Here is a 25,586-nt window from a genome sequence, read left to right on the forward strand (position 1 = left end):
TCACTGTTGACAAGATTGAACCCTGTGCTGGGCTCTGTGCTGACAGCATGGGGCTTGCTTGGGATTCTCTCTCTCCCTATCTCTGCCACTCCCCAGCTCATGCTCTCTCTCTCAAAATAAATAAACATTTTTTTAAAAATCCTCACTTTAGGGGTGCTTGGGTGGCTTAGTGAATTAAGCATCTGACTCTTGATTTCAGCTCAGGTCATGATCCTGGGTCATGGGATCCAGTCCTGAGTCAGGCTCCACACTGAGCTTCATGAAGCCTGCTAGGGATTCTCTCTCTCACTCTCTTTCTCTCTCTCCTTTGCCCCTCTTCCCCACTAGCATGCTTGCATTCTCTCTGAAATTAAAAATTTTTTTTAAATCCTCACCTTATGTACCTGTATACTAGAAAATAATTCCTTTGAAAAGTTAGAAAAAGTTAACTGGAAATATATAGTAGGCCCTCACTAACCATTCTTTTGAAGGTCAAACACATTTTATAAAGTATGGAAAATTCTGACAAGTTGCTGTGCTGACAGCAAAACACTTAATAAAGAAGCCAAAACTACAAAAACAAATTAATCTGAAACTAAGTAGATTCACAGCACATTGCACCCTTTAAAAGGTCCAGTGCTCATTACAATGCAAATCTATGTCTTTATCCTTAAACTTGATCCAACTTTGTTAATCACAAAAGATTTTTCAACTAGAATTCATTTGAAAATCAAAGCCTAAAACCTATGAAAACTATAATAAGTACTTTTACATATGTAAGATACTAATAAACTGGACTCAGACATAAAAGTTAGCTTAGTTGCTATTTGAAAACATACATACAGAAACACGGGTCTGATTTTATAGGCTCTTTTAGGAGTATGTATAATAGGCCATGAGAGGCATATAATTCATTATGATATTAAATAGTATGATAGGTTAAATACACCAAGTAAGCAACTATAAATTTTCCTTTAAACTATACTACATGTCCTCTCTTCTGGATAAACGCTTTCTACTACAAGTCTTAATGTGCCATATTTTATAGCTCTAGTAATTTCTTCCTAATGAAAAGTTCTGTCCCTTGATCTGCACCATTCTCAGCACTACAACATTACCATGCTTGTTTCTGAAATATGTGAGACAGTCAACATTAACCAAAGTGAAAGGAGACAGAGAACATTTTAGTATTTGATAAATATAAAAGTACTCTATGTATCTCTGTAAGATGGAAAATCCAATATTAATAGAAAATTAGAAAGAATTTTTACCTTAAAATGAGGGAAAATAAGAAATAAAGGAAAATAATAAGAGAGCATATCAACAAGGCAGCTGTCCTATAATTACACTTAGAAGTGTTCTGAAAAAGTAGGCTAGAGGCCAAGTATGTTAAATCACACAAGAAATCTATCAGTGAGAAAAAAATAAGGCATGTTCTGAAAGCCTCACAGCTAACATAAAATGGATTTGTGGTATGTTATAAAATACTAATAGGCACCCTGTGAAAAGTACTTCAAAGTCTTTATTCTGGCAGGTTTATGCTTTAATATCTGGACACAGTTTAATTTTGTTGTGTAATGTCAAAATATACACTAGGCTAAGCATTCATATAAATAGAGGACAGGATTCTTAACTCTGACTCTCATTCTGAGAAATTCGACAAATTACACTTTTTACTTTCAATATTACTCCATTAAGATTGTTTGAAAAGTTAGGTCTAAATCAGTCAAATTTTTATAATAGAAGACACTGATTCACTATCTATACATTTAAAATGGCTTTTAATTATTTCCAACTGATCTTCAATTGGCAGCAGCTTTTGTTATTCATACATTTGTACATTCATTCATTCAACAATTACTTATTGAGCACCTATGATTTACTGGGGATACAACAACAAACAAAATGAACAAAAATTCCTTTCATTTTCTTATTCTTTAAGGTTTCTTGGCTCCTCCTTGGCTGTACCAAAACCTTAATTGTTTCCCAAATCCAGCCAGTCTTTTTTTAAATAAAGTTTTTTCTGGGCACATGGCCACTCAGCTAGCACAGACCTTCGGCTAAAGCCATGTCAATTAGTTCTGAAGCACGGTATGCGGGCAGAACTGATGAGGTCAGTGGTTCACATGCTTGAAAGAAAGATGCTTTCTCTCCACCTCCTTCTTGCCTCCTTCACACAGGCTACACATGTTATTGGCAAGATTCAACCACACAGAATAAAAAATGCTGGGAGATGAGAAAACAGCAACAACAACAACAAGGGTGGGGGGGAGGGTAGGGTGCAGAAAGGGAAAGAACCTTGACCCCTGGATGACTCTGGGACAGAACAACCCTAAGCTACCCACCAACTAGCTCAAACCTGGGAGAAAAGTAAGTTTCTACAGTGGTTAAGTCACTGTTATTTGGTCCCTTAAAACAGCTGAACCAATAGAGATGTATAGCAGTCCACTTGTCATTTTGTGTATTATTATGAAAAACGATCTTTAATTTACCTGGTATATATTTTCAAACTCCTCATAGAAGCCATCCTTGACCTACTTGCTGCTATGATTACATAAATCACTGCTCTTTTTTTTTTAATGCAACTTCTTCACATTTTATACATATTTCTATTTTTACACTTATCACACTTTCCTATAATTTATTTCCATACTTATCTCACTACTAGGTATCTTTCTTAAGAAAAAAGGTATTATTCTTTTTTTGTATCACATTGTGTCTGGCACAGAGTCAGTACTTAATATTTGTTAAATAAAATTTATACATTAAATTGGTTGTTTCTTGTTTTTATTTTTTTTATTTTTTAAATTAGGTTGTAAATGAACTAATTTTTCCTATTCAGAGATACAGTTTAAGAAAAATCAATAGATGAGGATTTTTTTTTATGTATGAAGCAGTGAAAATCTCTAGTTCTTTATGGGTCAGAAAAATCAGTCCCAAACTGGATAGAAAAGACCTTATTTTCAGTAATTAGCAAATGCCAGGCAATCTCAGTGTTTGTAAATGCTTCAATTTCACAAGCAGTCAACCTTTAATGACCATAGGTCTTGTCAATTTCATTTAGTAGACGCTAGCAAGTCATGGTAGAGGTGAGTCAGACAGGGTCCACAGCAAAGGGAGCCATAGGAGCCCACACACACAAAAAGAAAGTGGTGGAGAATCAGGGCAGGCCTAGAAAAGTGAGAAAAAAGGAGCAAGAATGGGGAGGGGAGGTACATGAGGAAACTCAGAATCTTAACAAGTAGAACAGAAGACTGGAACCCAAGAAGAAACCAATGGTAATGTGTACCTTGGAATTTTTAAGCTGTTAAAAGTACACACAGACTCACACACACACCAGTAATGTATCACCTAACAAACTGATAAAGTGATTACATTTGATAATATCTAATGCTGGTGCGTGAGGCACCATAACACACCATTTGATGAATTACAGATTAGTGTAAACACTTTGGAGGGTAATTTAGCAATACTTACAATAAATTTTTGAATATACATTCTATTTCTAGAAATTTATCTTATGGGTATACTTGGCAAAAACCAGCAATATATATTTGTAAGAATGTCATTAAAGTATTAATTTGTAATAGCAAAAAATTGGACATGATCTAAATGTCCATCAATAGCAAACTGATTCTTGTACATGCACACCAGGGAATACAACTCTACACAACCATTAAAAAAAAAAAATAGCAGATCTCTTTGCATCTTTGAAGATATCCATGCTATTTTAAGTGGAAAAGAAAGGTATTGAACAGTGTGTGTGGTATAATACCTTGTATGTAAGTAAATTTTTCTAAGGGTGTTTATGCTATGCTTTAACATTTCTAGAATGACAAAAATCTATTCTTTTAAAGTTTATTTATTTTTAGTAATCTCCACACCCAACATAGGGCTCAAACTCGTGACCCCGAGATCAAGAATTGCATGCTCTTCCAATTGAGCCAGACAGGTGCCCCAACAAAAAACTATTAATAAAAGTTCTAGAAGAAAACATTGCAGGGAGAGGGGCTTTAGTGTTTCCTTTTTGTAAACTGATTAAATTTAACCAAGTGTATATATTAATTTGAAAATTGTTAACTGTCAACAGAGTTGACAGAGTCCAGGCAGCAGAATTATGACTATTATATACTGTTTTTCTGTATTATAAACACATACAAGTCCTTTTAAAATGATCTAATTAGTACCTGAAATCAAACTACTACTATTTAGAATATATACACTAGCCAGGTATATAATTATGTCTCAACATTTTAAAGACTCTACATTAGTTTCATTTCTTTTTCATGAAAAGAACCATAATTTTTAAAACTTAGGGCTCAGTTAAAGAAATGTGCTTTTTCTCTCCTGTGTATCTTTACTTTTAGTTTTATGCTTTAAAATCTTTCCCTTGAATTTGATCACTTAGCAGCTTACTTTTACCCCAACCAACATATTCTTCACACTACGAGAAAAGGTGACTACATGACAGTGATATAACTGACTGAAAAATTAAATATTCCAGTGATGACCTGTTGTGTTTGCATGATGTTCAACATATCATTTAAAAGGCATTTTCGGGGCGCCTGGGTGGCGCAGTCGGTTAAGCGTCCGACTTCAGCCAGGTCACGATCTCGCGGTCCGTGAGTTCGAGCCCCGCGTCGGGCTCTGGGCTGATGGCTCGGAGCCTGGAGCCTGTTTCCGATTCTGTGTCTCCCTCTCTCTCTGCCCCTCGCCCGTTCATGCTCTGTCTCTCTCTGTCCCAAAAATAAATAAACGTTGGAAAAAAAAAAAAAAAAAGGCATTTTCATTGATAGGAGCACATGATCTGATAGCACGCAGTCACAACCAATTTCATGAATATGTAAATTATAGGTACAAATGGTAGGAAAGATTAGGAAAGAAACTAATTTACCTGTAAGTAACATTGCTGACAAGTGTTAGATATTGGCTGGCTAGAAGAGCATTTGCAGTTTTGATATACAAAGGCATTAGTGTTGAGTTCTAACACCCAAGATACTAATCTTCACGTCAGATAACTAAGAAAGATCATTCAATTGATTATACTTATCACATTAATACAGAAGGAAAACCAGCTTAAACTAATCAAGATCAATTTCATGTTCCATCAATACTAGAACTGGATCTTAAAGCAATGTGGCAGTATAGACCCTTTGAGAATTGTAACAAGGGATATCAAAATCTCCTCTACAGGCAAATAGAAACACAAAATTAATACATGTCACTCTTCCAAAAACACCTTTCTAGATCAAGGGTCAGCAAATCTCTTTCTCTAAAGATCCAGAATTTAAATATGTCAGGCTTTGTGGGCCACATACAATCTCTGTAGCAAATTTTTTGTTTTATTTTTTACAACGCCTTGAAGTTGTAAAGAGCATTCTTAATCACAGGCTGTACAAAAACAATCAACAACTGTATTTGTCCCATGGTCTATAGCTTGTTGACGACCTCTGCTCTAGACACCTTCCTTCCTTCTAGATACCACATGAGGAACCCTAATAGGCATGTGATGCTGTCTGTGCTCTTTCATCTGCATACTGCATCTGAATCTAGTCCTCATATCACACAGGGGGCAAAAACGAACAAAAACCTTCACATCTTCAATATTTTCAACTATATTTCCAACATCACTCATGGAAATCTCAAACTTTTAAGGAAGATACATTACTTTGCTTAAAATCTTTTTATCTCTGATAATAGATAAAATTCATATAATAGTTATATTACATACAATTGTAAACACATTTCTATTCCTTTTTAATTTTTTTTCAACGTTTTTTATTTATTTTTGGGACAGAGAGAGACAGAGCATGAACGGGGGAGGGGCAGAGAGAGAGGGAGACACAGAATCGGAAACAGGCTCCAGGCTCTGAGCCATCAGCCCAGAGCCTGACGCGGGGCTCGAACTCACGGACCGCGAGATCGTGACCTGGCTGAAGTAGGACGCTTAACCGACTGCGCCACCCAGGCGCCCCTCTATTCTTTTTTAAGTAACTATAATGAGGTATACCTGACATACTCTACATTTATTAACTTGATTGAGTTGTATTTTGCATATCATATTATTCACCATTTTCTAATTTATGTTTCCAATGACTTTTTAGTAAGCTCATCAAGTTGTGCAACAATCACCATAAATCAGTTTTAAAACATCTTCACCATCCCAATGTCACCCTCATGCACATTACTGTTAATGCCTATACTTACTGCTCCTGCCCCTGCCCAAGGCAACCCCTCATCTGCTTTTCATCTTTTCATATAAATGGTATCACATAGTATGTGGTTTCTATGTCTGATTTCTTTCACAAAGCATGTTTTTGTGATTCATCCACATCAGAGCATGTATCCATAATTCATTCCTTTTTATTACTAAACAGTATTCCTCAGGATATGTTGCACATTCTTAAAGTGTCAATTAATTAAGTTTTGACATATGTATATACTCATGAACACATCACCAGTCAGGATAACAAACATGTCAATCATCCCCCAAATTCCCTGTGGTCCTTTGTAATCCCGCCTTCCCATCCTTCCCCATTTACCTATGCCCAGAGAAACTACTGGTCTGCTTTCTGTCACTACGCAAATTCACATTTGCGAGGATCTTACATAAATAGAATCATACAGTGTGTACTCCTTTTGTCTGGCTTCTTTCACTCAGTATCATCTTTTCTAAATTCATCCATGTTAAAGTATGTATCAATCATGTGTTTTTTGCTAAAGAATATTCTATTCTATTGTTTATACATTCACCTATTGAGGGACATGTAGAATGTTTCCAGTTTTTAGCTATTACAAATAAATCTGTTATAAGCATTTGTTCAAAAGCCTTTGTATGGGGGTGACTGGGTGGCTTAGTCAGCTGAGCTTTGGCTCAAGTCATGATCTCACAGTTCATGGGTTCGAACCTTGTATGGGGCTCTGTGCCGACAGCTTGGAGCCTGGAGCCTGGAGCCTGGTTCGGATTCTGTGTCTCCCTCTCCCTCTCTGCCTCTCCCCTGCTCATGCTCTGTCGCTCTCTCAAAACTAAATAAACATTAAAAAAAAAAAGTCTTTGTATGCACATATGTTTTCATTTGTCCTGGGTAAATATCTAAAAGTGGATCATCTAGCAGGTGGATATTAAACTTCTTAAACTGCCAAGCTGCCAAACTGTTTGCCAAAGAGGTTATATCATTTTACACTGCCACAGCAGTATAGTGTTCCAATCTCTCCATACCCTTACCAATACTTGCCATGGTCAGTCTTTTTAATTTTAATCATTCCAGTAGATGTATAGTGATACCTCATTGTGGTTTTAATTTGTATTTCTATAACAACTAATAATGCGGAGCATCTTTTAGTTTGTTTGTCATCTGTTTGCCATGTGTTTGTCACACCTTGATGAGGTATGTTCAAATTTTTGCTGATTTTTATTTTTCTAAATGTTTATGTATTTATTTGAGAGATAGTACAAGCGAGGGAGGGGCAGAGAGAGAGGTAGAGAGAGAATCCCAAGCAGACTCCGCACTGAGAACGCTACACGAGGCTCAATCCTACAACCGTGAGATCAGGACCTGAACAGAAATCAAAGAGTCAGACGCTTAACTTACTGAGCCACCCAGGTACCCTTTTTTATTGATTTTTAAAACTGGATTGTTTTATTATTGAGCTTTGAGAACTCTTTATAAATTGTGGATTTATCAGTTATATGATTTGTAAATATTTTATCCTGGTCTGTGATTTATCTTTGAATTCTCTTAACAGTGTCTTTTCAAGAGCAAACACTTAATTTTTATACAGTGCAATTTATTAATTTCTTTTATGGATCATGCTTTTCATGTCACATCTAAAAAAAAAAATTCCCTAACTCAACTTTTTCTTCCAGAAATTTTATGGTTTTAGGCTTTACATTTAAGTCTTTGATACATTCTGAGTTAATTATACATGGAACAAAGTTATGGGTCAAAATTCATTTTACTGTATACAGATATGCAATTGTTCTGGTACCATTTCTTGAAAAGACTAATGTTTCTCCATTAAAAATGGCTCTGCAACTTGTTTTAAATCAGGTGTCCATATGTATGTTGTTTTGGGTTTCTTGGCACTCTGGTCTATCCCATTATCATTTTGTGTTTTTTGACATCAATATCACACTATCTTAAATACTATAGCTTTATAAATCTTGAAATCAGGTAGAACGCTAACTTTGTTCTTTGTCAAAGTTGTTTTGGCTTTTCTAGATCCTTTGTATTTCCATATGCATTTAAATCAACTTGCCAGTTTCTACAAAAATAAAAAAAAAAGGCTAAATAGAATTTTAATGGAGAATGTACTGAATCCATACATTACTTTGGGGACCTGATATCTTAACAATATTGGATTTACTGATCCATAAACATGGTATACCTCATCATTTATTAGATCTCCTTTAATTTCCCTCAACTACGTTTTGAAACTTGCAGTATATGGATCTTTCACATCTTTTGTCAGATTTATCCCTAAGTATTTCCTAGTTTTTGGTATTAGTATAAACTGTATTATTTTGAATTTTAATTTAAAAAAAAATTTTTTTAATGTTTATTTATTTTTGAGGAAGAGAGAGAGAGAGAGAGAGCGAGCGAGCACAAGTCAGGGAAGGCAGAGAGAGAGGGAGACACAGAATCCAAAGCAGGCTCCAGGTTCCAAGCTGTCAGCACACAGCCTGACACGGGGCTCGAACCCACAAACTTTGAGATCATGACCTGAGCCGAAGCCGGTCGCTTAACCGACTGAGCTACCCAGGTAGCCTGAATTTTAATTTCTAATTGTTACTGTTATGTAGAAGCAAAATTGATTTTTGTGTATTTGTATTCTATAACCTTTCTTAACCTACTTATTTGTTTTAGTAGCTAGATCATATCATCTGCAAATAATAACTAATTTACTTTTTCCTTTCTAGTGAGGATGCCTCTTTTTTTGCCTGATTGCACTGCCTAGAATCCTTAGGTCAATGCTGAACTGAAGTAGTGACAGTGGATATCCTTGTCTTGTTCCTGATCTTAGGAGGAGAGTATTCAGTTTTTCACCACTAAGTATAATGTCAGTCAGCTGTTGTATTTTCATAGATGCCCTTTATCAGGTTGAGGACATTAACTTCTCTTCCTAGTTTGCTGAGACTTTTTAATCAGGAATGAATGTTGGATTCTGTCAAATGTTTTCTCTGTATCTACTGAGATGATCAGATGACTTTTGATTTACAGTTTGTTAATACAGTGAATTTTAATGACTGATCATCGAGTTAAACATTGAATGTTATCATTCTTAGGGTAAACCCTACATGGTGATGACATGATATCCATTCTATATTGCTAGGCCCTACTGGCTAAAATTTAGTTTATAATTTTGATATCTATGTTTATGAATGATATTAGACTGTTATTTTCTTTGCCTGGTTTTGGTATTAAGGTAATGGTGATTGTCTTAGGTGAAAGAGTAAATCAGGTCCCTGTTACTCTATGTTGGCCAAAAGCAGAAGTCTGCTTTATAGTTATTATGTCATTATTTCATCTATCCCTTCCTATTTTAGAAAGTACGTGTTATTATTAACTTCTTTTTGCATTTAGGAGAAATGGAGAATGGAGGAAAACTGAGGCTCAGAGAGCAAGGTAACATGATTCTAATCTGGAATTAGGATTCTGATTCCAGACAGTATGAATTTAAAACCCACTCTCTTAATCTCCTACTATAACATTCATGTAGTATCCAAAAAAATTCTTTTTAAACACAGAAATTAATTTCTTTTTCATTAAGAAAAAGCATTCTATCTCTAAATGATACAAGTAGTCTGACCTAGAGCTCATGTAATCACTTAATCACTATGGTATTTGTTGAGAAGAATGAATGCCAAGGTTTCTTATACACTGAGTCAGGATCCATATAAAGTATTAATTACTGAATATACTGAAAACCTTACTTACAAAAAAGAACGGATCCAGATGGAAAGAAATAATCTTATAGATGTCCTATAGTCTCCAAAAGTCCAACCAATACAGAAAAAATAATTACTGCTACCATTTCAAGTTTTTATTTAATCTTCAAAACCACATTGTAAAATAAACATTGCTACGCAAATTCTATAGGTCAGGAAATCCAGACACAACAACATTAAGAAACTTGTTTAAAGTCTGCTATCCTGTAAGTAGTAAGACAGGTATTCAAACCTAAGTCTCTACAGCTCTAGAAAATCCTCGTAAAATTGGCATTTTTTTCTTTTTTACATTACGATGTTGTCATCCCAAACAAATATTGACAAGGGCTTTTTGGAAATACGGAAAGTGCAACATCAGATTCTAGCAGACCACAATGCCATACAAACTGGTACTAGGCTTTGATGGTAATAATGGCAATGAGGGGTTTCCCAATCCCTGATGAGATTAAACCTGTTTTGTCCTCTTTCTAAAGCAAGTTCTCCTTCCATAAAACAAGTTGAGTGCCTTTTCTCTACTTCTGATGATCTATAGTGGGCATAGCTCAATTAGCTTAGACTACTAGCTTAGATTACTAGCTATAATGCAGAATTCCTCTTTTTTTTTTTAAGTGTATTTATTTATTTTGAGAGAGAGAATGAGAAAGCAAGCAAGCAGGGAAGGGGCAGAGAGAGAGAAAGAGAAAGGGGGTGAGAGAAAATCCCAAGCAGGCTCCACACTGCCAGTGCAGAGCCCAGTGTGGGGCTCAATCTCATGAACACTAAGATCATCACCTAAGCCAAAATCAAGAGTCCAACATTTAACCATCTGAGCCACCCAGGCACCCCCTAACACAGAATTCCTCTTAAGAGCAGGATGAGTAGAGGAATAACAGCTATTCAAATAATTCCAGGCATGAGGCAAGATGATTCTGGATAAAAAGCCTGGACTGAAAAGACTGCCAGTGTTCAAATATCTATTCTGCCTCATACTAGACCTTGGAAAAATTACTTGACTTCTTGGGGCTTCCATGCCTTCATCTATAAAATGGATTGATAATTTTTCCTCTCATAGTATAGAAGATTAAAAGAAAGAATATATGAAGAGTGTTTAGAATAGTGCCTGGCACTTGCTAGGCACTTTTAAATTTTTACTATCAATATCACCATTATTCCTATGGTTACTGAACAGAAAAAAAATATTTTGAGATTCTTTAGCATAAAATAAGATATTAGCAGGGCACCTGGGTGGCTCAGTCAGTTGAGAGTCCAACTCTTGGTTTTGGCTCAGGTCACAATCTCATGGTTTGTTAGTTCATGGAGCACCGGGCTCCATGCTATCGCCTGCTTGGGATTCTCTCTCTCTCCCTCTCTCTCTCTCTTTCTCTCTCTGCCCCTGCCACCTCACACCTCAGCCCACACACACATTCTCTCTCTCTCAAAATAAATGAACTTAAAAATAAAGAAGATTTGAACAAATAACTACATATCTAAAAACACAGTCCTATAAACTGGATATTATCTATAACAATGTTCTCGGGGCACCTGGGTGGCTCAGTCAGTTAAGTGTCCAACTTCGGCTCAGGTCATAATCTCACAGTCCGTGAGCTCGAGCCCCATGTCAGGCTCTGTGCTGATAGCTAGGAGCCTGGAGCCTGCTTCAGATTCTGTGTCCCCACTTTCTCTCTGCCCCTGCCCCACTCATGCTCTGTCTCACCCCTCTCTCAAAAATAAATAAATGCTAAATTTTTTTAAAATAAACTTCACATGAATCCTTAATTATTTCAAAATAAAAGAAATCTTGCAGAATGTTCCCTTCAAAAAAAAAGCGTCCTAAAAACAGCTTTGGAAATTGAGTTCCAGGATCTTCTATAAGTAGGCAAACAGTTTTTAAAACACAAGCAGGGATAATGAAAACAATTCATAAAAATAAAGCAAATTACTCAATTCCATTAAAGTAGTATTAAATACCTACAATGGGCTAAGCATTATGCAATGTCCCACAAGGGATATACAAGATCTAACTATACTCTCAATAAGCTTAGAATGTTAGAGAGCAAAAAATACATATATAGAATAATCAAATAAGACAAAGTACAAGTAATTACCATTGAAGGGCACATGAAAGAATTCTCAAGTACTATTCAAATTTATAAGTTCAACCTATAGAATAAAAAATTATCCATCTGTATATTTAATGCTATTCTTGATACTAGTGCTAAGAACAAGTTTGAAGGACTTGTCACTTAACAGTCACGTTTTAAACAATTTAAAAAAATGATTATTTAGTAATTTCCATTGTAACTTACTGTTGCTATTTTGGTCTTGAGAAAGTTCCCCCTTTCTTCATCTACCTTAATTTCATGTCCAGTTTTAAATAATTCAAGCATTTTGGGGATGTCACGGCCAATGGACTCTGGTTAGAAAAATTAAAAATCCAAAGTTATCACTACATATAAACAAGTAACAAAAACTACTTAATAAGAGAAACATTCATCAGGTATTAAGATATAGCAAACAAGCTGTGGCAGACAGACTTTAGAGTGGCCCCAAGATGCCCATTTCCTGGTGTTTATGCCCTTTCATGATCTCCACCCCATGAGTGTAGATGGGTGCTGCAGCTTGCTTCTAAACCAAGAGACAGAATGCTTATATGTACTTGATTACATTACATAAAACTGTAATGCCCATCTTGGAGGAGACTCTCTTCTTTACTAGCTTTGAAGAAACAAGCTGCAATGTTGTAAGTAGACATATGAAAAGGGCCACAAGACAAGAAAAGGAAGCCCTCAATCTAGCAACCTGCAAGGAACTGAATCCTGCCAACAATCCACATGAGTCCAAAAGCAGATCCTTCCACAGTCAAGTCTCAGATGAAACCACAGCCTTGATACTTTGAAGCTTTACGAGACACAGAAGCAGAGGACCCAGCTTAGCTGTACACACATTCCTAACAGACAGAAACCACGAGATAGAAAATGTGTGCTATTTTAAGCCATTAAATTTGTGATAATATTGTTGCACAGTAATAACCAATAGATAAGTATATGCAAGGATGATACTTATCATACTTTAAAAACATTATGGGCAGGGGCACGTGGGTGGCTCAGTCAGTTGAGCATCCAACTTTGGCTCAGGTCATGATCTCTTTGTGAATTTGCGCCCCGCATCGGGCTCTGTGCTGACAACTCAGAGCCTGGAGCCTGCTTCAGATCCTGTGTCTCCCTCTCTCTCTGCCCCTCCCCCACTTATGCTTTGTCTCTCTCTCTCTCTCTCTCTCTCAAAAATAAAAAAATTTTTAAAGTTAAAAAAAATTATAAAAAAAAATTAAGGACAAATTAAAATCTGTAAGATTTTTTATGATAAAAAACTAACAGCAAAGTCTTGAAATCTTCTAAGAACTTTTTACTTACTGGTGCATCTAAGTGGCTCCTCTCTCCTTTCTCTCTCTCCTCTCTCTCTGCCTCTCCCCAACTTGGGTTTTCTCTCTCTCTCAAAATAAATAAACTTAAAATAAAAAGATGGGAGATTTTATACCAAGTTTGTAAGCTGACAACAATGATTTAGGAAAGCGTCTAAGAAAACTGACAATGTAGCAGAGAGAAAGGAGAGGGGAATCCAGTGCACAAATGAAGAGGGTTGGCCTCTGGTATTAAGATAGACTCTTCATTTATAGTGACAGGAAGGAAGGTGTTGTGGTCATCGATTCAGGTTAGTCAAAATAACTCTTGAGCTCTATGTGTAAGGCACTACTCTTAAGAAAGAAATGTAAGCAGAGATACAGATGATTTAACCAGGTACCTGTTTTTTTGTAGACCACTATTAGCATCTTGCTGTTTATATTACACTAGTGGTCATATGGTTTAGTACTAGCTACATCAGAATGTTATACTAAAAAAGTAGCATTTTATACTAGTTTTTCCATCTGCCCGTCCCTTTTCTCCCTATCAATTACAATTAGATTGTAAGTTCCTTGTGGATAACTGCTTTCATTCACAGTGAAGTGTTCCTGAACAACTCCCCAGATGATCCTCGGAAGTTATATGCTGAAGATATACTGTGCTCTCTATAGAATGAGATCTTCATGTTGACTTATCATGGGGAGAATTTTTGGAGACATATATGACTGGTGTGTTTTTTGGTAGTCACACATTTCTCATAATATTTATTGTTCTTAAAATAATTCACATTTTCTATGTAGAAAATTGAAAATTTTTCAAGTTACCGTGTCATGAAACATAAAAAAACATGTATTTTTATACATTAAATTTGAGTTAAATGTTAATGACTAAACAGTAGGAAGGTGGAGTTTATTTTTGAAGTCTTCAGTGTGACCCTTTGAATATTCTTAATTTTTAACTTGATTTCATTTTTCTCCTTTCTACATCCAGTTCTTTGTCTTTCTACCATAATGGAGGACAAAGTGACATTAGAATCCAATAAATTTAGTTTCAATTCTTAGCTCTTTTTTCATGTCAGCTTCTGTAGCCATTTGAGTAATAATGAGCTGCCTCTAGACTGTGATTATTATTTCTACTGATAAATCTTGAGATTTTCCCAGTTCCTTTCCCTTTTTTATGGTAAAGCAGGTTAAGTGAATTTCACATGAAAGTAGGTAAAAAGTGTGGGGTCCTGGGTAAGAGTCTACCTTCGTTTTTTGGGGCTAGAGTAAAACCTTATTTAGGAGGCGATCCAACATGGCGGAAAAGTAGGGGGACCCAAAGTTCCCTCATCCCTCAAACACAGCAGTATTGAGGCCACAGGACTTTGAATTCCAAAAGTCCAAGCTGCAGAGTGACAAAGACGTTTCCAGGGACCCATGGGGAGAACCTGGCAGGCCATAGGTGCAAGATTGCAAACTGGGAGAGATAAAAAGGGCAACTTAGGCACAGATGGGAGGGATCCCCTTCTGTGGAGACACAAAGGGATAAGAGAGGATGAGGAAGCACAGGACTGTATCTGGACAAGAGAAAAACAACAGACCAGGACACACAAGGATCCAGTCTCTAATTGCAGGGCTTTCTCCGCACCAGGGCCGGCTGCCATGTTCAGGCACCTGAGGAGGAGGTGAGTCAGCTCTGGGCTCGGTAACTAGTTCAGAGGCACAGTCCACAGTGGGAGAAAGCAATCCACTCCCTGGAGTGCTGTGGGAAGAAGGCATATGACCTTTGAAAGGACAATGACTGCCTGTGCCGGCCAGCCAGAGGCCATATATCGGGGCACAGAGCAGCACTTCCCTGGAACTGGGGTGCACGGAGCGGGGCCCTTTAAGACAGTGGGGTTTAAATCCCAGCCAAGCGCCAGGGAGGCAAGAGAGTCAGTGGAGCAGGACAAACCGTGTGCCCAGCACTGTGAGGCAGCATAGAAGCGGCTCTTTCCCAGGACTGGGGCTCACAGGGCAGGATCCTTTAAGACATCAAGGTTTAAATTCCAGCCAAGTGCCAGGGAGGTGCGGGATTAGCGGAATGGGACAAACTGCCTCATTCACACCAGTGGCACTGTGAGGATGGCCTGTACAGAGTCATTTGGGACACCAGGTCTGTGGTGGTGAGACTGGGGTGTCGTCATTTCTCACCCCATCACCAACAAGGTGGAGCTTCAGGGAACAGACAGCGGGCCCACAGGACCGGCCTACACCAAACCACACCCCTCTGTGCCTGATAACTGCATATGTAGTGGAGCAGGACTGACACTGACAAACCAGGCAGCCCCTTCTCCAGACCTACAAGGGTAGACACATGAGGGTAGTAGCAGACCTATCTAATGAAACTTGGCAGGCCAGAAAGGAATGGCAGGAAATTATCAATGTGCTGAATAGTAAAAATGTACTGAATCGTTTATCCAGCAAACCTGTCATCCAGATAGAGGAGAGATAAAGGTTTTCCCAGACAAACAAAAACTGAAGGAGTTCATCACCACTAAACCAGCCCTACAACAGATCCTAAGGGGGAATCTGTGAGTGGAATGTTGCAAAGATCACAAAGGACCAGAGACATCACTACAAGCATGAAACCTACAGATCACACAGTGACTCTAAATTCATACCTTTCAATAATAACACTGAATTTAAATGGACTAAATGCTCCAATCAAAAGACATAGGGTGTCAGAATGGATAAAAAAAAAACAAGACCCATCTATTTGCTGTCTACAAGAGACCCATTTTAGACGTGAGGACACCTTCAGATTGAAAGTGAGGAGATGGAGAACTATCTATCATGCTACTGGAAGTCAAAAGAAATCTGGAGTAGCCATACTTACATCAGACACACTAGATTTTACACTGAAGGTTGTAAGAAGAGACGAAGAAGGACATTATATCATAATTACAGGGTCTATTCACCAAGAAGAGCTAACAATTATAAATGTTTATGCACCGAATTCAGGGATACCCAAATATATAAAACAATCACAAACATAAGCAATCTTATTGGTAAGAATGTGGTAACTGCAGGGGACTTTAATATTCCATTTACAACAATGGACAGATCATCTAGACAGAAAATCAATAAAGAAACAACAGCTCTGAATGATACACTGGACCAGATGGACTTGACAAATATATTTAGAACTTTTCATCCTAAAGCAGCAGAATACACATTCTTCTTGAGCTCACATGGAGCATTCTCCAAGACAGATCACATACTGGGTCACAAAATAGCCCTCAAAAAACATAAAAGAACTGAGATCATACCATGCACACTTTCAGATCAAAATGCTATAAAACTTGAAATCAACCACAGGAAAAAGTTTGGAAAACCTCCAAATGCATGGAGGTTAAAGAACATCCTACTAAAGAATAAATGGGCCAACCAGGCAATTAAAGAAGAAATTTAAAAATATATGGAAACAAATGAAAATGAAAACACAACAATCCAAAACCTTTGGGATGCAGCAAAGACAGTCCTAAGAGGAAAATACACTGCAATCCAAGCCTATCTCAAGAAACAAGAAAAATCCCAAATATAAAGTCTAACAGCACACCTAAAGGAACTAGAAGCAGAACAGCAAAGAAACCCCAAGGCCAGCAGAAGAAGAAAAATAATAAAGATCAGAGCACAAATAAACAATATAGAATGCAAAAACACAGTAGAACAGATCAGTGAAACTAAGAGCTGTTTTTAAAAAAAAAATAAACAAAATTGATAAACCCCTAGCCAGACTTCTCAAAAAGAAAAGAGAGAAGACCCAAACAGATAAAATCATGAATGAAAATGGAATTATTACAACCAATCCCTCAGAAATACAAGCAATTATCAGTGAATACTATGAAAAATTATATGCCAACAAAATGGACAACCTGGAAGAAACGGACAAATCCCTAAACTCCCACACACTTCCAAAACTCAAACAGGAAGAAATAGAAAATTTGAATAGACCCATAACTAGTGAAGAAATTGAATCAGTTATCAAAAATCACCCAACAATAAGAATCCTTGGCCAGATGGCTTCCCAAGGGAATTCTACCAGACATTTAAAGCAGAGTTAATACCTATTATTCTCAAGCTGTTCCAAAAAATAGAAATGGAAGGAAAACTTCTGGACTCATTCTATGAAGCCAGCACTACCTTGATTCCCAAACCAGACAGAGACCCCTCAAAAAAGGAGACTTAAAGGCCAATATCCCTAGTGAACATGGATGTAAAAATTCTCAACAAGATACTAGCAAATCGAAATCAACAGCATATAAAAAGAATTATTCACCATGATCAACTGGGATTCATTCCTAGGCTACAGGGCTGGTTCAATATTTACAAATCAATGTGATACATCACATTAATAAAAGAAAGGATAAGAACAATATGATCCTCTCAATGGATGCAGAAAAAGCATTTGACAAAATACAGCATCCTTTCTTAATAAAAACCCTCAAGAAAGTTGGGATAGAAGGAACATAACTAAACATCATAAAAGCCATATATGAAAAGCCCACAGCTAATATCATCCTCAATGGGGAAAGACTGAGAGCTTTCCCCCTGAGATCAGGAATACGACAGGGATGTCCACTCACACTACTGTTGTTTAACATAGTGTTGGAAGTCCTAGCATCAGAAAACAAAATGAAATTAAAGGTATCAAAATGGGCAAAGAAGTCAAACTTTCAGTTTTCACGGACGACATGATACTCTACATATAAAACCTGAAAGACTCCACCAAAAGGCTGCTAGAACTGATACGTGAATTCTGCAATGTCACAGGGTAAAAAATCAATGTACAGAAATGGGTTGCATTTCTATACACCAATAAGAAGGAACAGAAAGAGAAATCAAGAAACTGATCCCATGTACAACTGCACCAAGAACCATAAAATACCTAGGAATAAACCTAACCAAAGATGTAAAAGTTCTATATGCTGAAAACTATAGAAAACTTATGAAGGAAATTGAAGAAGACACAAAGAAATGGAAAAACATTCCATGCTCGCGGATTGAAAGAAGAAATATTGTTAAAATGTCAATACTACCCAAAGCTATCTACACACTCAATGCAATACCAATCAAAATTGCACCAGCATTCCTGAAGGTAGAACAAACAATCTTAAAATTTGTATGGAACCACAAAAGACCCCGAATAGCCAAAGCAATACTGAAGAAGAAAACCAAAGCAGGAGGCATCACAATCCCAGACTTTAGCCTCTACTACAAAGCTGTAATCATCAAGACAGTGTGGTATTGGCACAAAAACAGACACACAGACCAATGGAATAGAATAGAGAATCCAGAATTGGACCCACAAATGCATGGCCAACTAATCTTTGACAAAGCAGGAAAGAGTATCCAATGGAAAAAAGACAGTCTGTTAAGCAAATGGTGCTGGGAGAAATGAAGAGCAACATGCAGAAGAATGAAACTAGACTGCTTTCTTACACCGTACTCAAAATGGATGAAAAATCTGAATGTGATACAGGAAACCATCAAAACCCTAGAGGAGAAAGCAGGCAACAACCTCTTTGACCTCAGCCGCAGCAATTTCTTACTTGACACATCCCCAAAGGCAAGGGAATTAAAAGCAAAAATGAACTATTGGGACCTCATCAAGATAAAAAGCTTCTGCACAGCAAAGGAAACCATCAACAAAACTAAAAGGCAACCGACAGATTGGGAAAAGATATTTCCAAATGATGTATCGGATAAAGGGTTGGTATCCAAAACCTATAAAGAACTTACCAAACTCAACACCCGAAAAACAAATGATCCAGTGAAGAAATGGGCAGAAGACGTGAATACACGTTTTTCCAAAGAAGACATCCAGATGGCCAACAGACACATGAAAAGATGCTCAATGTCATTCATCATCAGGGAAATACAAATCCAAGTCACACCAAGATACCACCTCACACCAGTCAGAGTGGCTAACATCAATAACTCATGAAACAACAGATGCTGGCCAGGATGTAGAGAAACGGGAACCACTTGCACTATTGGTGGGAATGCAAACTGGTACAGCCGCTCTGGAAAACAGTGTGGAGGATCCTCAAAAAATTAAAAATAGAACTACCCGATGACCCAGCAATAGCACTACTAGGAATTTATCCAAGGGATTCATAGGTGCACGTTTACCCCAATGTTTACAGCAGCACTTTCAACAAGTCAAATTATGGAAAGAGCTTAAATGTCCATCAACTGATGAATGGATAAAGAAGATGTGGTTTATATATACAATGTAATACTACTTAGCAATGAGAAAGAATGAAATCATGCCATTTGTAGCAACATGAATGGAACTGGAAGGCATTATGCTGAGTGAAATCAGTCAGAGAAGGACAGATATCATGTTTTCACTCATATGTGGGTCTTGAGAAACTTAACAGAAGACCATGAGGGAAGGGAAGGGGAAAAAAACTGGTTACAAACAGAGAGGTAGGGAGGCAAACCATAAGAGACTCTTAAATACAGAAGACAATTTGAGGATTGTTGGGGGGGGTGGGGTGGGGGAGAGGGGATGAGGAGAGGTGATGGGCATTGAGAAGGGCACTTGTTGGGATGAGCACTGGGTGTTATAGGTAAGCAATGAACCATGGGAATCTACCCCAAAAACCAAGAGCCCACTTTACACACTGTATATTAGCCAATTTGACAATCAATTATATTTAAAAAACAAAAACAGAAAGAAAATAGATAAAAAGTTTTTATTCTAATTTTTTTAACATGTATTTATCTTTGAGAGACAGAGAGATAGAGCATGAGCAGGGGAGGGGCAGAGAGGGAGACAAAGAATGTGAAGCAAGCTCCAGGCTCTTAGCTGTCAGCACAGACACGGGGCTTGAACCCACGGACCACAAGATCATGACCTGAGCCAAAGTCACACACTTAACCGACTGAGCCACCCAGGCACCCCTGTTCTTTTTGTTTTGTTTTGTTTTGAAGTTTATTTATTTCTGAGAGAAAGAGAACGAGCATCAGCGGGGGAGGGGGGGACAGAGACAGAGGGAAACACACAATCTGAAGCATGCTCCAGGCTCCACACACTGTCAGCACAGAGCCCAATGCAGGGCTAGAATTCATGAACTGTGAGATCATTACCTGAGTCAAAGTCAGATGTTCAACTGACTGAGCCACCAAGGCACCCCTAAGATGTCCCATCTTAAAATAAAACAAGTCTCCAACTTCATAGTACCTTCCAGCAACCATTCAATGCTTCCCTTAAGATTATAGTTTTCCTAATAATCCAGTGAAGAAATGAGCAAAAGACATGAATAGACACTTTTCCAAAAAGATATCTACATGGCTAACAGACACATGAAGAAATGCTCAACATCACTCATCATCAGGGAAATACAAATCAAAACCACAATGAGATACCACCTCACACTAGTCAGACTGGCTAAAATTAACTCAGGCAACCACAGATGTTGGCAAGAATGCGGACAAAGAGGAACCCTTTTGCACTGCTGGTGGGAATATAAACTGGTACAGCCACTCTGGGAAACAGTATGGAGGTTCCTCAAAAAATTAAAAATAGAACTACCGTATGACCCAGCAATTGCACTACTAGGTATTTATCCAAAGGATGTAGGTGTGCTGTTTCGAAGGGACACATGCACCCCAATGATTATAGCAGCACGATCAACAATAGCCAAAGTATGGAAAGAGCCCAAATGTCCATCGACAAACAAATGGATAAAGATGTGGCATATACATATACACAATGGAGTATTATTTGGCAATCAGAAAGAATGAACACTTGCCATTTGCAACAACGTGGATATAACTAGAGTGTGTTATGCTAAGTGAAATTAGTCAGAGAAAGACAAATACCATATGACTTCACTCATATGTGGAATTTAAGATACAAAACAGACTAACATAAGGGATGGGAAGCAAAAATAATATAAAAACAAGGAGGAAGACAAAACATAAGAGATTCTTCAATATAGGGAACAAACTGAGCACTGGAAGGGTTGTGAGAGGTGGGATGGGCTAAATGGGCAAGAGGCATTAAGGAGGACACTTGTTAGGATGAGCACTGGGTGTTATATGTAGGGGATGAATCACCAGATTCTAGTCCTTAAATCATTATCGCACTATATGTTAACTAATTTGGATATAAATTAAAACAAAAAAAGTATAACTTTTCGAAACAGCTGTCTCTCCTTTCTCTATTTCCTCTCCTTCTATTTTCTCTTAAACCTACATCAATCAGGTTATCATCCACTGAAAATAGTACCGTCAAGGTCACCAATGATCTTCACAATGACAAATCCAATTATCATTTCTCAGTGCTCCTCTGACTTGACCTGTCAAGAGCATTTCACAGTATATCTCTACTTTTCCTAAAATACTCTGACTTGTCTGAAACATACTCTCACTGGCTATTCCACTCAATATTGTTGGCTGAGCCACCACCCTCACCTAGGTGATATACAAAGATTAGGGCTCAGGGCTCAGTCATTTGACTTCTCTTTCTATTCAATCACATGTGGCTTTAAAGACCATTTATCCTCTGATAACTGCCAAACTTATATATCCAGACACAACTTTTCTCATGATCTCCAATCACCTACTAGAAATCTCTATCTAAATGTAGGTAGGTAATTTGTAAGGAGTACAAAAGGACAAATGTTTGCTGAAGGAATGAACAAAGGGGCTCCTGGGTGGCTCAGTCAGTTAAGTGTATGACTTTGGCTCAGTCATGATCTCACGGCTCGTGGATTCAAGCCCCATGTCAGGCTCTGTGCTGACAGTTCAGAGCCTAGAGCCTGCTTTGGATTCTGTGTCTCCCTCTCTCTCTGCCCCTCCCCCATTCATGCTCTGTCTCTGTCTCTCAAAAACGAATAATTTTTTTTAAAAGTTAAAAAAAAAATGAACAAATTAATGACTTCATAATTTTGAGTCTGATATCATAGTGATGTTTAATGATGAATGTGAAAGAATACAGCTTGAGAAGAAAACAGAAATAGTTCTGCGTTAAAACATACTGAAGTGAAGGTTCTGACAGAATATTGAAAACATATAGTGTACAGTTAGAATCAGAAACCAGAACAGAGTGATAGATTGAGGGTAATGATGCAGATTTTAGTTTTTAGGCCAATTCCATCCCAAAACAAATAAAATCTTCTCCCTTTGACCTTACATATTCCTTTTTCTATATCTTTATCTTCTACCAAAGCTTGTTAATGTTAATTTGCATTTACCCAATGACCAAGATGTTGAGCATCATCTCAAATGAATGGCCATTTGAAGATCTTATTTTATAAGCTGCCTGTTCAGTTCTTTTGTCCCTTTTTGAAAAGGTGGGTTGACAGTCTTCTTACTGAGTTATAAGAATTCTCTGTATATTCTGGATATAAATCCTTTGTCTGATATATGCATGGCAAATATTTTACCCTCATCTGTGGCTTTTTGTTTTCTTAGTGGTGTCTTTTCATGAGCAAAGTTTTTAATTTTTATAGTCCAATTTAGCAATTTCTTCTTCTGTGGCTTATGCTTTTTGTGTCCTAAGAAATCTTTGCCTAATCCAAGACCATAAAAATTTTCTTCTAGAAATTTTTCTTCTAGAATTTCATGGCTTTAGCCCTTATAATTAGATCTGTGTCCCTTTTTAATTAATTTTTGTGTTTGATGTGAGGAAAAGGATATCTAGTATTTCAGAAACATTCATTGAAAACTATTCTTTCCCCACATAACCTTGGTACCTTTACCAAAAATCAGTTCTCCCTTAGGCTTGGGTCTATTTTTTTTTAACTTTCAATATTTGATTTATCCTTATGCCATACCACACTTTCCTGATTACAGCAGCACTAAAAGGCAGTGCAAGTAATGCAAGTCCTCCAATTCTGTTCTTCCTTTTTAAAATCATTTTTTTATTCCAAGTCCTTTGTATTTCCACTTACATATTAGAAAAAGTTTGTCAATTTCCAAAAAAAAGAAATAAAAAAGTTTTTTAAGCTTTCTGGGAGCTTGATTAGGACTGCACTAAATCTATAGAAAATCTAGGGAAAATTCCCTCTTAACAGTATCATCCTTCAAATCCATGGCAATGCCATGTCCCTTTCCTGATACTTTCAGCAACATTTAGCAGTTTTCTGTGAGAAGGGCTTGTACATCTTTTGCTAAATTTATTCCTAAGTATTTTATTTGACTTTTTTATGCTCTTATGAAAGGAGCTCTTTTATAAATTTCACTTTGACTAGCTATTGCTAATATAGAAATACAGTTGACTTTGTGTATTTATCTTATATATTGTAACCTCAACTAAATTCATTTAGTATTCACTCACTTAAGATCATAACTTCTGGGCATAAAGACAGTTTTATTTCCTCCTTTCCCATATGTAGGCCCTTTATTTCACTGACCTTCAGTACAATGTTGAACATAAGTGATGAGAGTAGAAATCTTTACCATTCCTGATTTTAGGTAGAAAGCATTCAGTCTTAAAATGATCGCATCACTAAGAATGATATGAGCTGTTTGTTTTTCATAGATGTGCTTTTTCAAGTTGAAGTTCACATCTATTCCTAATATTCTGAGTTCTTAGCATGAATGGCTGTTAGATTTTGTTAAATGTTTTCCTTGCATCTACTGAGATGATCTTAAGGTCTATGTCCTTTATTAGCATGATATATATTGATGTTCAGGTGCTAAACCAACTTTGTAATCCTAGAATAAACCTTATTAGTTAATATTCACTAACCTTTATAGACATTCATACATACATACATAATACTGGACTCAATTTGCTAATATTTTGTTAAGAATTTGTGCTTCTGGGGCACCTGGATGGCTCAGTTGGTTAAGCATCCAACTCTTGATTTCAGCTCAGGTCAGATCTCACAGTCGGGGATCAAGCCCTGCATCAGGTTCCATGTTGAGTGTGGAGCCTGCTTGGTCTCTCTCCCTCCCTCTCCCCCTTTCTCTCTAAAAATAAATAAATAAATAAATATGTTTTAAAAAAAAAGAATTTGTGCTTCTATGCTCATGAGAGATACTGGTCTGTAGTTTTCTTTTCTTGTGATGTCCTTGTCTACTTTTGATATCAGGGTAATGCTGAGCTCATTAGAGTTCATTAAGTGTTCCTTCCCCACTATTTTCTTAAAAAGGTTGTGAAGGATTGGTGTTATTTTTGCATTAAATGTTGGATAGAATTCACTGGTAAGAAGTCATGTGACCCTGAACTTTTCACTGTGGGAAGCTGTAAATTACTACATGAGTTTTTTTAGTTGATATAGATCTATGTAGCTTTTCTATTATCTTCTCAACACTTTGGTGATTTGGGTCTTACAAAGAATTTGCCCATTTCATTGGCATAAGGTTGTTCCTAACAGTCCTTGTCTTAAAAGTCTATTTTGTCTGGTATTAATATAGTCAATCAAAGTCACTAATGCTTAACTGTTTTCATGGTGTATTTTTACCTGTCATTTTACTTTCAGTCTATGTGTGTGTTTGAATATAGTGTGTCTTCTGTACACACCATATAACTGAATTGTTTCTTCTTTGTTTTATAATCTCTGCCTTTTGGTTGGAGTGTTCATTCACCCTGTTTCCAAAATTAACAAAACTATAGGTATGGCTGGATTTGGGTCTTTATTTGGATGTGTTTTCTATTTCTCTCATTTCATATGTTCCTCTATTCTTCCTGTACTGCCTTTCTTTAAGCAAAAATATTTTAGTGTAAGTTTTTAATTTTTTATTCCTCTACTTAGTTTTAATCTTCTCTCTTTGTGTATGTTTTTTACTTGCTACAGATATTACAATGTGCACATTTATCTACCACAACCTACTTCATCTTAATAGTGACTTCCAGGAAAACAGAATAAATTTGTGCCAACCTATCTTCATCTTCCCTCTGTGACCTGATATTATGATCATGCTCAAACCTGTTTCACCTCCTGTATATTTCATAATATACACTGGGCTAGTCAAGACAGAAATTAGGGAATCATTATACATTTCTCTCTCTCTCCTTTACCCCCTGCATCTAATCAGTAATTCCTGTTGACTCTACCTCCTCAATATCTCACAACAGCCTTCCTCTTCTCCGTCTTCATTGCCACTGCTCAGATTCTGTCCTTACTCATCTTGTACTTAGCCTACTGCATTAGCCTCCTACTGGTCTCTGTTGAGTTTCATCATTTTCCCATTCCCACATTATCACTTACACAGCTTCTACATACAGTCATTCTTATATGCAAATCTTACACTATTCTTCTGAACAATATTTTTCAATGGCTCCCAACTGCAAAA

At 37.0% G+C, this 25,586-nt stretch overlaps 1 protein-coding gene across 1 annotated transcript in view; it reads right to left on the bottom strand.

Annotated features, from left to right (window-relative positions):
• The window catches only part of MRPL1 (mitochondrial ribosomal protein L1), a 98,739-nt gene that overhangs the window by 31,307 nt on the left and 41,846 nt on the right, over positions 1–25,586 (bottom strand). The window contains exon 7 of the mRNA XM_030313623.1: positions 12,214–12,320. Coding sequence (XP_030169483.1) covers positions 12,214–12,320 — 107 coding nt within the window. The remainder of the gene's footprint in view (positions 1–12,213; positions 12,321–25,586) is intronic.

This window comes from Lynx canadensis, chromosome B1 (genome assembly GCF_007474595.2).
Source record: "Lynx canadensis isolate LIC74 chromosome B1, mLynCan4.pri.v2, whole genome shotgun sequence".
Lineage (NCBI taxonomy): Eukaryota > Metazoa > Chordata > Mammalia > Carnivora > Felidae > Lynx > Lynx canadensis.